At 41.4% G+C, this 13,200-nt stretch overlaps 2 protein-coding genes across 5 annotated transcripts; one reads left to right on the top strand and one right to left on the bottom strand.

Moving 5' to 3' along the window:
* Positions 1-1,877: 1,877 nt before the first annotated feature.
* LOC109199530 (uncharacterized) lies at positions 1,878-5,179 on the top strand. Its single transcript, XM_019354872.2, has 7 exons — positions 1,878-1,924; positions 2,116-2,792; positions 3,290-3,335; positions 3,690-3,781; positions 3,863-3,973; positions 4,093-4,366; positions 4,643-5,179. The coding sequence occupies exons 2-7, from the start codon at positions 2,653-2,655 to the stop codon at positions 4,847-4,849; spliced, it is 870 nt and encodes a 289-aa protein (XP_019210417.1). The 5' UTR covers positions 1,878-1,924; positions 2,116-2,652; the 3' UTR covers positions 4,850-5,179.
* LOC109199529 (G2/M phase-specific E3 ubiquitin-protein ligase) lies at positions 4,532-12,968 on the bottom strand. Of its 4 annotated transcripts, XM_019354870.2 has the most exons (16): positions 12,809-12,968; positions 8,997-9,220; positions 8,691-8,830; positions 8,254-8,479; positions 8,066-8,141; positions 7,663-7,943; positions 7,545-7,580; positions 7,373-7,437; positions 7,200-7,277; positions 6,726-6,931; positions 6,545-6,644; positions 6,285-6,447; positions 6,076-6,182; positions 5,857-6,001; positions 5,593-5,719; positions 4,532-5,441 (listed from the first exon to the last, which is right to left on the bottom strand). In XM_019354870.2, exons 2-16 carry the CDS (start codon positions 9,042-9,044, stop codon positions 5,104-5,106), a joined length of 2,136 nt encoding a protein of 711 aa, XP_019210415.1. In that variant the 5' UTR covers positions 9,045-9,220; positions 12,809-12,968; the 3' UTR covers positions 4,532-5,103. The 4 variants fall into 4 exon arrangements, 3 of the variants coding, with proteins under 3 accessions (XP_019210415.1, XP_019210413.1, XP_019210414.1); XM_019354868.1 differs by lacking the exon at positions 12,809-12,968 and having other exon boundaries at positions 8,691-8,754; positions 8,997-9,210; XM_019354869.2 differs by lacking the exon at positions 12,809-12,968 and having other exon boundaries at positions 5,244-5,441; positions 5,609-5,719; positions 8,997-9,210.
* Between the last annotated feature and the right edge of the window lie 232 nt (positions 12,969-13,200).

Below are 13,200 nucleotides of genomic sequence, written 5' to 3'. Positions count from 1 at the left end.
AGTACAACTACATTGGAACATTTTAGGAACGCTTGGAGTGAGGAACTGGGTAGTGTAGGAATGTTTAGCTTATTTTAGAGTTTAGGAATGTGTTAGATAGGATATAGAATTATTGTAGAGACACTGACACTGCCCTGGATATAAATAAAGGCCTGACTGTGTCATGAACTTAGGAGTAGATCTTAGGAGACCCTCCCCAGTTTGAACTGTGAAGCTAAGACAGAAAGGAGTTAATGTTAAGTGGAAATTCCTCAGGGCATGCCTAGGTGGGGGTTTCAACATTTGTAACTTGATAACTGTGGTCTGGAAGGGAGATGGTTTTTTATGGCCCCTAGGAAGAGACACACACCCACAGTGTTTTAACTGATATACTCCCACACCTATATGCACACTCACTCACGTGCACTCACACATACACACGGGAACGCACACACACAGGCAGTCACGTGCTCGTGCATACACACAGAGACATGATGATGATAGATGCGGCCGCTTAAATAACGCTGGCTGTGACTAACAAAGGGGTGAAGATTTTGCAGAGGGACACACCGGCCTTGTCTTCCCTTCTAGAAGTGCATGCTTAAATGAAGATGAATAAAGATGAATAAAGATTTTGTAAAAATGACCACTGAGTTCCGGTGCCGTCTCTGGATCCCTCGACGAATAAAAGAACCGGGCATTAACAGTAGTTAAAGACTGAAATAAACAAATTCATGCTTTGAGTTTTATAACATTCCTTGCATGATGCCTTATACTTCTAAGCTGTAAAAATAAAGCCCCCCAACTCACTCTGCTTTGTTAAGAGACACAATGTATCATTTACAGTTGGAGAAGATTAAGTATTCATTGAGGGATAATGTAGAACAGGTTTACCTAATTTCGCAACCCTTTATCGATTACTTTAATAAGTAAACTGAGAGAGATGACCTCCTCCCATATCTCCCATATCTGCTCTAAGTTTGTATATGTATTGATCTGTGCAGGTGTATTGTTTTGTTGTGTGATTTTTTTATATAATGATAATTATGTTTTATGTATGTTTGACGTTAATAAGAAAACTATTAATAATTTTTGGGGAAAAAAGAGCCAAGAGCCTTTCTTTTCACTTCCTCCATTTAAAGGTTGGCTACAATAGGAGATACTGGGGAGCCCATGGTCCATCCATGTTTTTGTCTGTAAAAACCCTTGTTGTATGTGTTGGTAAGGCAGAGGTCTAACAGTGTGCATATCTGATGGGGGTTGAAGTTGGTTCTGTTTTACTAGGCGCTGTCTTCTTGTAGTCATTTTCTGACAGCCTTGGACTTATGGCGTTATTTCAGTGCCACTATTCTGAGCGCATGTAAAAAAATATTGCAAGTGCAAGTGTTGCATTTTGAGGAGAAATTTATTTTGAGCGTACAAAAGCTGAATTTGAGTGAACAAAATTCATTGCTGCTTGCAAAAAATGTATTTCAGTGTTTGCGCTTATCCATATACACACACACAATAGCACCACCTCTCGCTCAGTTTTTTCATTTGCGCTTGCTCGCAATGTGTTGCTTGCGCTCACAACATTCTCTTCTGCGAGCGCTCAACTCTCTGTACACCGTTATAAGTGTGCCACAAAACCAACCAATCACAGACTTGGTTTCAAAAATTCTGATTGGCTCTTACGGTCTCCAATCAGCTCGCTAGCTGCTGCATTCCGGAAACAGTCCGAAATGTAGCTAAATCCAGCTAAACTCAATTAAACCCCAATTTGCGGATAATATCTTTAATTATTTTATTTTAAAATATATTATTTGTTAAGACTATCGTTGGTGTAGTATATTGTAGTTGCATTATACAACCATGCCAACTGACTCTCCAAATTATATTTGAGTAGCTCTCTTTTATGTTGTCGAATACTGAACAGCAGCACGAAAACAACATGTCCCGGCCACATGTAAGTAATATAAAATCATTTTGTACATTATTATTCGCTTGATAACTGACGTTAGCTAATTTTCAAACTATGCAAACTTGCAAAATGATGTACCTCATGTAGTTCGTTTTATGGGTTGTTTATTTTTGTCTGAGATACGTCATTTCATTGTATTTTTCTAACTACTTGTCCATGTTTGCTGCTTTTAACAGGACATACTGAGACAGCAAATGATGCATAGACTCCTCTCTAAACTGGAAGCTGCTTTAAACCAACAACCACTAAATCTGGATTATTTGGAGTTCTTGACTCGTCATGAGCTTGTTCTGTTTGAATCTTTCTCTCAGCAAATAGGTGGTCTGTCAGAGGTTACAGAGGCTCTACAAAATGTTCATCATCTGGTTCAGTGTGAAATTAACATCACCTCTGTGGGAATTATTGAACTGGAAACAGAAGTTGGTCTGGGACCTGGCCACCCCAAAATCGTACTAGAGAGAGAAAAACTGAAGAACTTGTTGGACACTCAGCTGCCAGTCAGCTGCATCGCTAAATGTCTTGGTGTTTCAAGAAGAACAATCTTCAGGAGGATGCAAGAATTTGACTTGTCTGTGAGAGGAACATACAGCACAATGAATGACCAAGAGCTGGACAACATCATATCGGCTATCAAAAATCAGATGCCAAATGCTGGCTATCGAATGGTTCAAGGACATTTGGTTTCTATGGGTCTCCGTGTTCAGTAGTGGAGAATGATGGCCTCCATGCATCGAGTTGATGCTGTTGGGATCTTCACACGGATTACAGAACTAGGCTGTGTTGTGCGAAGAAGCTACTCGGTGCGAGGCCCTCTCTCCCTTGTCCACATAGACACAAATCACAAGCTAATAAGGTAAAATACCCACTTATATAGCTCTGATAAAAGTTGGGCAGAAAGATGCACGTTATACTTTAAATCTGTTTTAATCAACCTTATCTGATAGGTCTTTCAGTGTGTTTATAATATTTTAAAAAGCACTTCATAGAGTAATATTAAGTAAAAGGATTACAGGATGTATAACAAAAGCAGTAATATTGTTAATTGTAAATTTTCTTGAGCAATTATTTACACTTTGTATATCGATATTTTCCATGATAACAAGCCTATCAACACATAATATGGTAAGTGCTCCTGAAAACTTAAAAAAAAATCATGACAAGGGAACTAAAATATTAAGTCTCATTGAACTTATCCACTTTCACATATAAAAATGTTGGTATTATTTTCAGCACACCTGACAAGTGTCCAGTTTAAATCAGTGGCAAGTTTGCATACTGAAAAATTTATTTTCAATGTCTTACATGTTCTGCAAATCAAGCCTTAGTGAGATTGTTTTCCCTCTGAAACAGGTACAATGTTGTGATCTTTGGTGGAGTGGATGGCTACTCAAGGAAGGTAAAATTTAAACTGTTATGTAGAATATTTGGTAGTTTTGAAATGAGAGCTGTATTAGGTTATTTTTTTATGAACATCAATTATTCAGCAAGCCAACATAGTGGACGATTTGCAATTTAAAAAAAAAATTATAATCAGTTCTTTACAAAAAAAAGGTTCAACTAAAAGGCCATTTTTATTTTTTGATAAGTACTACCAATATTGATGTATAGACTACTCAAGCTTTGAATTATGGTTTTGAACATAGAACCGTACAATATTCCTTGAACACTTATTATGGAACTGCATTATTAACTGAAAAACTATACATGATCTGAAACCAGATCTTTAATTTTCCATTTGTTTTTACTGCAGGTCCTGTACTTGGATGCAGCAACTAACAACAGGGCAAAAACTGCATTCTCATTTTTCCTGAGATCAGCCCAGCTTCACGGCTTGCCATCAAGGTTTAATGCCCTGATCAAATTTATATGCTAGCAACAAGTTTCATTAAAGACAACTTCCTTAAAAATGTATTTTTATCATAGGGTTAGGGCAGATCAAGGAGTAGAAAACCTGGACATTGCACATTTCATGTTTGCCACAAGAGGAACAGGGAGAGCGAGTTTCATATCTGGAAAGAGTGTCCACAATCAGAGGTTAGTCTTTTGATGTTTTTTTTATATTATTATTGACTGCATGGGTAGATTGTTGTAGCAGTTCTGATATTGATTTAAAGCATATAATACCATAAATCCAAAGTCAAATGTATTTACAGAGTAGAACGACTTTGGCGTGATGTCTGGATTGCAGTCACTAGCAAGTACCATGATGTTCTTCACTCACTTGAGGAGGATGGCCTGCTTGACATTTCAGATGTCATTCATCTCTTTGGTGTCCACTACATCTTTGTCCCTCGACTCCGAGCAGATCTTGTCACCTTTGTTGGAGGATGGAATAATCATCCCCTCAGGACAGAAGGTGGTCTCACTCCTGAACAGCTCTGGTGTATAGGACATCTACAAGAGCTGGACGAGGGCGAGAGACTTGAGGTACCAGATCATAGTTTTTTGCTCTTCTGAAACTCTGCTCTTCTGAAATTAACATATTAAACACTTGTGGCACATCTGCGAGATGCTTCTGGTGATTTTATACATTCTTGCCTATCAATTACGACTAATGTAAATCACAGTAAGAAGAACATGAAAACAAAGGCATTCTTTTTAAATTGTTGTATTTATTGGAAAAAACGCTTACACAAAATAACATTACTCCCAAAAGTACCTATTCTGGAATAATGACTATTATATATGTTTGTGGATTTGAAGGAGCTTCAGGATCCAGGCATTGACTGGGAGAGTGCTGTACTGCAAGAAGAATCTAACAGCACAGTTGTGGTTCCTGAAATTGAATGCCCACTGGATGAGGAAACCCTGGAGGGACTTCAGAGAACAATTAATCCCTTGGAACATTCAGAATCTTACGGTCGTGACCTGTATATACAATTCTTGCTACTGGTGTCAAACCAACAGTGACACTTAAGATGGACGTGAAAGTCACCGCTCTTTTGTTCTCAAATACTGGATTTCTTTGCTGAAAGATTACAGATTACAATTCAGATTACAAGTAGACAATCAAACAAAGCACTTGCTTATTATCTATCAACGTAGGACCCTACACAAAGTTTTGAAGTCTTATCATTTTCATGAAACAGCTACCAACATCTTAACAGCTAATGTTTAGAAACATTTTTACTCATTTAGTTTCCAAATTACAAGACAACAATGTGTTAAACTCTGTGGAATCCACCACCATATCTAACTGCTGCACTCATTATGGTTTTAAACATTGTGTACGTGTCCAGATGCTGCACTGGAAAAGTCACAGTACAAGTGCATGCACTCACAACTGGGTAACAAATTAAGTGATCTCCCAGCCGCTCCTTACATTCGTGGTCAAACTTGCATGTTATTTTGAAATGTCTCTTTTCATCAGGAAGGATGGGAACATGGGACTGGCCGGTCATCCACTGGAGCACAGGCTGGACAGCAAGAGACTCTGATTTTTCACCACCTGCACCGCCTGTGTTTCCATCTGTGATGTTTGAAAATGTTTCTGAAGTCTTTTCTAAATAAAAAGCAATCTGGATTACAATGTTTTAAATTAACAACTAAGAATACTTCCTAGTGCCCTGCATGTTAAAGCAAAAATATTTAACAGATGCATACGGTATATATACACAATACTATAGGTATATACAGCTAATACTATATAGTACCTGATGCTTCAATCACCTGCAAGAAATCTTGCAAAAAATTTATGATCTTCCTCTCAGTTCTCTCCCTAGATGTCCCCTTTTCACTGAAATGTGGTTGGCAGCTCATCATAATGAAATCAGCGTCTGGCTGTAAATAAGGAAATAAAGTAGATTATATTATAGATATATCGTTCATTCAAAACTAATAAATAAATACAGGATAACTACAGTACAGATAAGTGGACTGTCTTCTGATCAGACTGAAGCTGCTATGTTAATACTTACTTTGAGGATTTTCCCAGGAACAAACAAACTGTGGCAAGCTTCAGGATTTACAGCCATCAGGTTCACAAGACCATACAGTTCCATGCCCTTTCTGAGCTGCTGTAGCATTGGAATCAGTCTTGTTGTAGAGTGTAAGACAATGGCACTTAAAGAAAACAAAACAAAATGAAAAACTAGTTGGGGATGGGTTAATGATCTCTCTGACTTTTTCTCGCTTACCGTATCATGCTTTCCTTACTATCCATCTTTATCTGGTTTGTGTATCCACAGGTGACAATTTCATCAGCCCACAACATCAGAGACTGTATGTCTGCTGCATCTTCAACCTGGAAATGTATAATGTGAAAGAGGAAATACAGAAGGTTAAAAGTGTTTAAAAACACCATACTCATAATATATCATGTGCCAGAGCTAAACCAGGTGCTCACTTTGCTGATGAGCAGGGAAGATTCCACATCTGCAACATCCTCCTTAGACAGACAGCTGAAATCAACCTCTCCTGAGCAGAGGACATTGTAGCACCATTCTTTGAAAAAGGCAGGAGATGGGCCTCCTTGGGCGAGGCTGACTGCAATTATTTCACCAACAGTTCTGTGTAGACAAATGATTATAATTCATTTTCAGGTAACATTTACAAAAATATCGGATGCGTATTAAATGTAATACACAAAGCTCGTATGTAACCAACCTGAAGTTTTCATTATCAAGATCGGTCAGAGAATACTTGGGGTTTTTGCCCTTGTTCTCAGGTCCTTCAAAGAATCTGCTTTCAATACCTGAAATCATGTCTTTCATACAAAAAATATCCGCATTTTTAAGTTATCCATTATTTTTTGACACTAGGACAAAACAGGTAATAGGCAACTCACCACTCAAAAACTCTTTCCTAAGTGCTCCTGTATCCACGCCTGCCTCTCCAATGAAAACCACCCTAAGAACACTGGTGGGAGATGCAGATTTTTTTCTCTGCCACTGGAGAATGCCTCTGTCTGAAAGGTCTTCTCTGTCCACACACAACTTAAATTCTGTTGTGGTGTCAACTTGTTGTTCAAGGCAACGCAATACATCTTCCACGCTTAACAAAAACAGGGTAGAAAACATCCTAAGTTCTCAAAGAAAAATAATCATCTTTAGATTAAAAGAGGCTACCACATTAAACGTGATTAGAAATTATTGCAGCATGTTCTGTGCAACAATCTTTAACCATAATTTAAAGTAGTGTGATCATAAAATGTTTTATATGAAATTAAAACCCAGCTATTGTTTAAAAGATCTTACACATAATTTTAACAAATGGTTCTGCATAATAATGTGTATATGAACTATAATAGAGCAAAGATTACCTGTCTGTTGTGCATACTGAAGTTTGAGTTGGTGTGCATGTAGTTTGGTCATTTTCTTCAGGCACCATGCATTGAAAGCTGTTGACGAAACAAAGTAAAAAAAAAAAAATACATATGTTTGCGTGGACTGTTACTGATTAACATTTTTTCATAAATGGCTGAAAAAAGATTACCTATCCCCACACAGACTTGCGTGGACTGTGATCTCATCTTCAGGAAAGTATATTGGACAAATAACCTACAATTTCAAAAAGGGGGTACATGTTATGCATAGTGGGAAAAAGATCATTACCGATACAAAATTTATTGTAGTTACTATTGTTTTTAGTAATTTGCTAGGTTTACCTTGCATTTGCTTTTCACAATGCATAACTCAGATTCCTGCAGAATTGAAAAACAGTAATTGTGATACTATATTATTTAATTAAAATTGCTCATTTTGACTTCATCAAAATTGTCTCACCTCATCATCAGTCTCATCAGGAGAGAATTTTCCTTTGCACGTATTGATGTGTACTGCAAGCATCTGCAGAGGCATAACTTCATTACACTGGTAACATATCTTCTTTGGCATCTTTGAAAAGTGCTGTGAGTCGGGAGGTAGAGGAGATGTGTCTAATGTTTCCTGAAGAGGTACAATGTAAAAAGTGGATTTGCCACCTCCTGACACAGCTTTCAGTGTTTTGACAGAATATCCTTCTGTTTCAGGTGGAATTACAGTGAGCTTTCGTCGACCACTCCCACCTTTATTGACAGAAAGATAGCACAAACAATCAAGCAGCAAAAGTATCAACTACATAATTCTAATGCAGTATGAGCACGCAAGAATGCCAAAAACACACATAAAAACTGAATTTACAACAAACCTGTTGCCTTATGCAAGAGCCATCCTCCACAAAGATATTCCATTTTTGGAAAGGTTTCTTCCAGAAGTCTAGAAATCTTAGTTAAAAACACAGTTAAGCAGAATGGAACACTAAATGGACTATGGCATATGATTCAGGCTAAATGTGTCTGCCAATGACTTATTTTAATACTGACTATACAAACTTACCTCTGCATGGTCACCATCTTCTGGAAGAGACACGGTTTGTCTCCCCATGCCAGCTTGTAGGAGTTCAAGCTCCTCAGCTGGCAAAGGAGTGTAGGATGTGTTTTTTGACAGCAAATAAAAACTGAGGCCTGTGGTCTTACTGCCTGCCTTAACAAGCTGCTTAGTAGATGTAAAACATCTCTTTTTACCACGGCTCAAGTTTGATTTGAAATGTCCTGGAAATGATCTGTGTGATGAAAATGCATGAGTTTAAAAAAAATGCAGTGTTGCATAACATAAGGGTTATTGTTTAATAAAGTTATTAAATATGACATCAGTCCTTAATAGCACATTTTAATTTAGAAATCAATGTTGATAAATCAATAAACCAAATAACTGTAACAGAAAAGATTGCAAAACGTTTAGAAAAAAAAAACACACACAAAAAAAGCTAACACCTTGTCATCTCTTGCTGGATAGTCAGAGTTCTAGGCTCCGGCTGCCCACTCTCTGTTGGCCTCCCTGAAGGATTTGTGGATATGTTGTTAAGCAGCAAAGACACCAGATTTCTTACTGCTGACTCAACTGCACCATTACCCTAAAAAGCATGATTGGGATACACTGCCTGAGTAAGACAACTACGCTGGTAATTACCCATTAGGCTAGCTTAAACTCTACAGCTGCATCTGTAACTACAATTTCACGGCATATTAAACAGAAAAGACAGCAAATTACTAAATTCACACAAAAAAAATTAAACTCACCTGATACTGTGGTGTAGTATTATTGGAGCCATTGTTTGATTCTGCCATCTCTTCTTTGGCTGCAGAGTAAATCAAAAATCCCTCTATCTGCAAGAAGCGAGGCTGAGTGGACAGTGTTTCCGGTGTCCGGAATGCAGCAGCTAGCGAGCTGATTGGAGACCGTAAGAGCCAATCAGAATTTTTGAAACCAAGTCTGTGATTGGTTGGTTTTGTGGCACACTTATGTCAAAGTCAAAGTCAAAGTCAGTTTTATTTGTCAATTTCTTCAGATGTACTTGCCATACAAAGGAATTGAAATTACGTTTCACACTGTCCCATGCATAGACATAGACAACAATAAAGTGCAGATGCACAACATTTAGGTAACATACAGGATATAACAAGACACGACCTACACATAACATATAATAAAGTGTTCCACAGTGCGCCCTGGAAAGTAGTGTACTAGTCTACTTGACGTAGTCCCAGGTTGTGGTTGGTAAGTGTTTTTGTTTTAATGCAGCATAAGACTGTAGCAGCAGTAATAGTAATATAAATAATATAAATAGTGCTAAAGAAAATACTAAAAATACTAAAAATATATAGCAGCAGCTGTGTGCAATTGTAATGCAGAGGTAGTCGTTTCCAGTCAGGAATGTGGAGAGTGTTTCCTTGTTGTGGAGTGTGTGTGTGTGTGGGGTTGGGGTGGGGGTGGGGGTGGGGGGGGGGGGGGGGGGGGGTAGGGTCCAGTCTGTCTTCCTATACTCCTGCCAGTCTGGTGGTTCTGCTGGCTGGGAGCTGGGAGGGGAGAGAGTTCAGCAGTCTCACAGCCTGGTGGATGAAGCTGTTGGTGAGCCTGGTAGTGCGGGAGCGGAGGCTTCTGTATCTTTTTCCGGAGGGCAGGAGGCTGAACAGACAGTGCGCGGGGCGGGTTGCATCGTTGACAATTGTGATGGCTTTGCGGGTAAGGCGGGTGGTGTAGATGTCTTGCAGGGAGGGGAGTGGTACACCAACTATCCTCTCAGCTGTTCTCACAATGCGCTGTAGAGCTTTTCTGTTATAGTCAGTGCAGCTACCGCCCCACACAGTGATGCAGCTGGAAAGGATGCTTTCAATGGTTCCTCTGTAGAATGTGGTCAGGATGGGTGGTGGAGCACTTGCCCGCTTGAGTTTGCGCAGGAAGTAGAGGCGCTGTTGTGCTTTCTTGGCCAGTGATGCTGTGTTGGTGGTCCAGGAGAGGTCCTCACTGATGTGCACCCCCAGGAACTTGGTGCTGCTCACCCTCTCCACCGCAGCGCCGTCGATGGTCAATGGGGGGTGACAGGTGTGGCCTCTCTGGAAGTTGACAATAACCTCCTTGGTCTTGCTAACATTTAGCAGGAGGTTGTTGTCTCTGCACCACGTGGTCAGGAGCTCAACCTCTTTCCTGTAGTGGGTCTCATCGCCCTTGGTGATGAGCCCCACCAGCGTTGTGTCGTCCGCAAACTTCACAAGGTGGTTAGAGCTGTAGGTTGTTGTGCAGTCATGTGTCAGCAGGGTGAAGAGCAGAGGACTGAGTACACAGCCTTGTGGAGCCCCCGTGCTCAGGGTGATGCTGTTTGAGACCTTGTTGCCCACACGCACCGCTTGAGGCCTCTGGCTGAGGAAATCCAGCAGCCAGTTGCAGAGGGAGGTGCTGAGGCCCAGTCTGTCCAGTTTACAGATGAGTTGTTGTGGTATTATGGTGTTGAATGCTGAGCTGAAGTCTATGAATAGCATTCTCACATATGAGTCTTTCTTGTCCAGGTGAGTTAGGGCTGGGTGGAGGGCAGAGCAGATTGCATCTTCTGTGGATCGTTTCGCTCTGTATGCGAACTAGTATGGGTCCAGGGTGGGAGGCAGGGTGGATTTGATGTGTGACATGACTAGTCGTTCAAAGCACTTCATAATAATGGGTGTCAGTGCCATGGGGCGGTAGTCGTTGAAACAGGCTGGGGATGGTTTCTTTGGCACAGGTATGATGGTGGCAGTCTTGAAGCATGATGGGACAGTGGCTTGCCTCAGGGAGATGTTAAAGATGTCTGTGAAGACATCCTTCAGCTCCTCTGCGCAGTCTTTCAGCACACTACCAGGGATGTTATCTGGACCCGCTGCTTTCCGGGCGTTGATGGTGATGAGTGTCCTCTTCACGCTGGCAGCAGACAGGCACAGAGGCTGGTCGTGTGGAGGTGGTGGTGTTTTCTGTGGGCGTGTGTTGTTCTGTGCTTCAAATCGTGCAAAGAAGCTGTTCAGGTTGTTGAGCAGAGTGGTGTCGCTCTCACAGCTACGTGCTGCAGGCTTGTAGTCTGTAATAGCCTGGATGCCTTGCCATAGGCTTCGTGCGCCCTTGCTATCATTGAAGTGGGAGGTTATCTTGTGTGTGTAGTCCTGTTTCGCTTTCCTGATGCCACGGGACAGGTTGGCTCTCGCTGTTCTCAGGCCTATTTCATCCCCAGCTCTGAAGGCCTTGTCTCTGGCCTTCAGCAGCCTGTGGACATCTCCTGTTAGCCATGGCTTCCGGTTGGCTCGGGTTGTGATACTTTTCATTTGTGTAACATCATCAATGCATTTGGTGATGTATGAGCTCACCGTGTCTGTGTACTCCTCAATGTCTATGATGTTATTGTAGGTGGCTGCTTCCTTGAATATGTTCCAATCAGTTGACCCAAAGCAGTCTTGAAGAACAGAGGTGGCCTCCTGTGGCCACACTCTTACCTCTTTCGTAACAGGTTTGATGACCTTCACTCTCTGTCTGTATGCTGGCATTAGCATAACAGTAAGGTGATCAGAGGTGCCGATGTGGGGGAGGGGGATGGCTTTGTATGCTCCTTTTTCCTGTGTGTAGACCAGGTCCAATGTGTTGTCTCCCCTTGTTGGAAAATGTACATGCTGATGAAACTTTGGGAGAACAGTTTTAAGATCAGCATGATTAAAGTCTCCTGCGAGGATGATGAAACCGTCTGGGTGTGTTGTTTGTTGCTCACTGATGGCCTGATACAGTTCGTTCAGCGCCGCATTTCTATCGCTGTTGTTGCTAGATGGAGGTATATAAGTAGCGACCAACAGGATCGAACTTATCTCCCTGGGCAAGTAGAAAGGGCGACACTTCACGATCATGAACTCCGCCAATGATGAGCAGTGTTTGTGTACTACAGTGGCATCACGACACCATTCGTCACGGATGTAAACACAGACCCCGCCACCTCGGGTCTTGCCTCCGTCTACGAGAGCCCTGTCGGCTCTGTAGCATGCTAGCTGCTCCAGTTGTATGGCCGAGTCCGGAATGTTGTCATTAAGCCATGTCTCAGTGAAAACTAGCACACAACAGTCACTTACTCTGCGATTCGCTGATCTCAGAAGTCGAATGTTATCCATTTTATTGTCCAGAGATCGTACGTTGGCCAAGAGGATCGATGGTATGGCTGGGCGAGTTGGCTTAGCCTCGAGCCTGACTCGGACACCTCCGCGCTTGCCCCGCTTCCTTGTCCTAGCGCACCGCCTTCGACGCCTCCTTGCCCGGGGAGGGGTAGCAGGCGAGTCCGGTGAGTTGCTAGGCCAGCTAGCAGGCTGTCGCAGAAGTCCTATCTCCCTTAGCATCTCAACGTTCGTGTTCAAAACTTGGCAAATCTTGCTTCTCCGAATGTGTAAGAGAGCCTGACGACTGTACACATATTCCGCCGTGGACTGACGAAAAACACTTGCAGAAAGACACTTACTTGACGAACAAAACACCGCATTTTCAGGAGAGCGCATTTTCAGGAGAGCGTGAGGTTGCTGCGTCTACACGCGCCGCCATCTTGTGTGCCATATATTATAACGGTGTACAGAGAGTTGAGCGCTCGCAGCAGAGAATGTTGTGAGCGCAAGCAACACATTGCGAGCAAGCGCAAATGAAAAAACTGAGCGAGAGGGGGTGCTATTGTGTGTGTGTATATGGATAAGCGCAAACACTGAAATACATTTTTTGCACGCAGCAATGAATTTTGTTCACTCAAATTCAGCTTTTGTACGCTCAAAATAAATTTCTCTTCAAAATGCAACACTTGCACTTGCAATCTTTTTTTACGTGCGCTCAATATTTTTTTACGTGCGCTCAGAATAGTGGCACTGAAATAATGCCATATGGACTCCTCACCATTTGACCTTAGAACTGAAGAAGGTTCTCAGATGAGAGCAACTTAAAGAAGTCCAGACACCTTTCTTTCCA

This window comes from Oreochromis niloticus, unplaced genomic scaffold (genome assembly GCF_001858045.2).
Source record: "Oreochromis niloticus isolate F11D_XX unplaced genomic scaffold, O_niloticus_UMD_NMBU tig00000238_pilon, whole genome shotgun sequence".
NCBI classification, from domain to species: domain Eukaryota; kingdom Metazoa; phylum Chordata; class Actinopteri; order Cichliformes; family Cichlidae; genus Oreochromis; species Oreochromis niloticus.
This window is presented reverse-complemented; position numbering and strand designations above follow the sequence as displayed.

Coding starts and splice junctions, on each gene's coding strand:
- LOC109199529 (XM_019354870.2), bottom strand. CDS start 9,044: ATGGCAGAATCAAACAATGGCTCCAATAATACTACACCACAGTATCAG. Junction 6,932..7,199: donor TCAGTATGCACAACAGACAG/GTAATCTTTGCT, acceptor GTTTTTGTTAAG/CGTGGAAGATGTATTGCGTT. Junction 6,183..6,284: donor CTTCCCTGCTCATCAGCAAA/GTGAGCACCTGG, acceptor ATACATTTCCAG/GTTGAAGATGCAGCAGACAT.
- LOC109199530 (XM_019354872.2), top strand. CDS start 2,653: ATGATGGCCTCCATGCATCGAGTTGATGCTGTTGGGATCTTCACACGG. Junction 3,782..3,862: donor CTTCACGGCTTGCCATCAAG/GTTTAATGCCCT, acceptor TTTTTATCATAG/GGTTAGGGCAGATCAAGGAG. Junction 4,367..4,642: donor ACGAGGGCGAGAGACTTGAG/GTACCAGATCAT, acceptor GTGGATTTGAAG/GAGCTTCAGGATCCAGGCAT.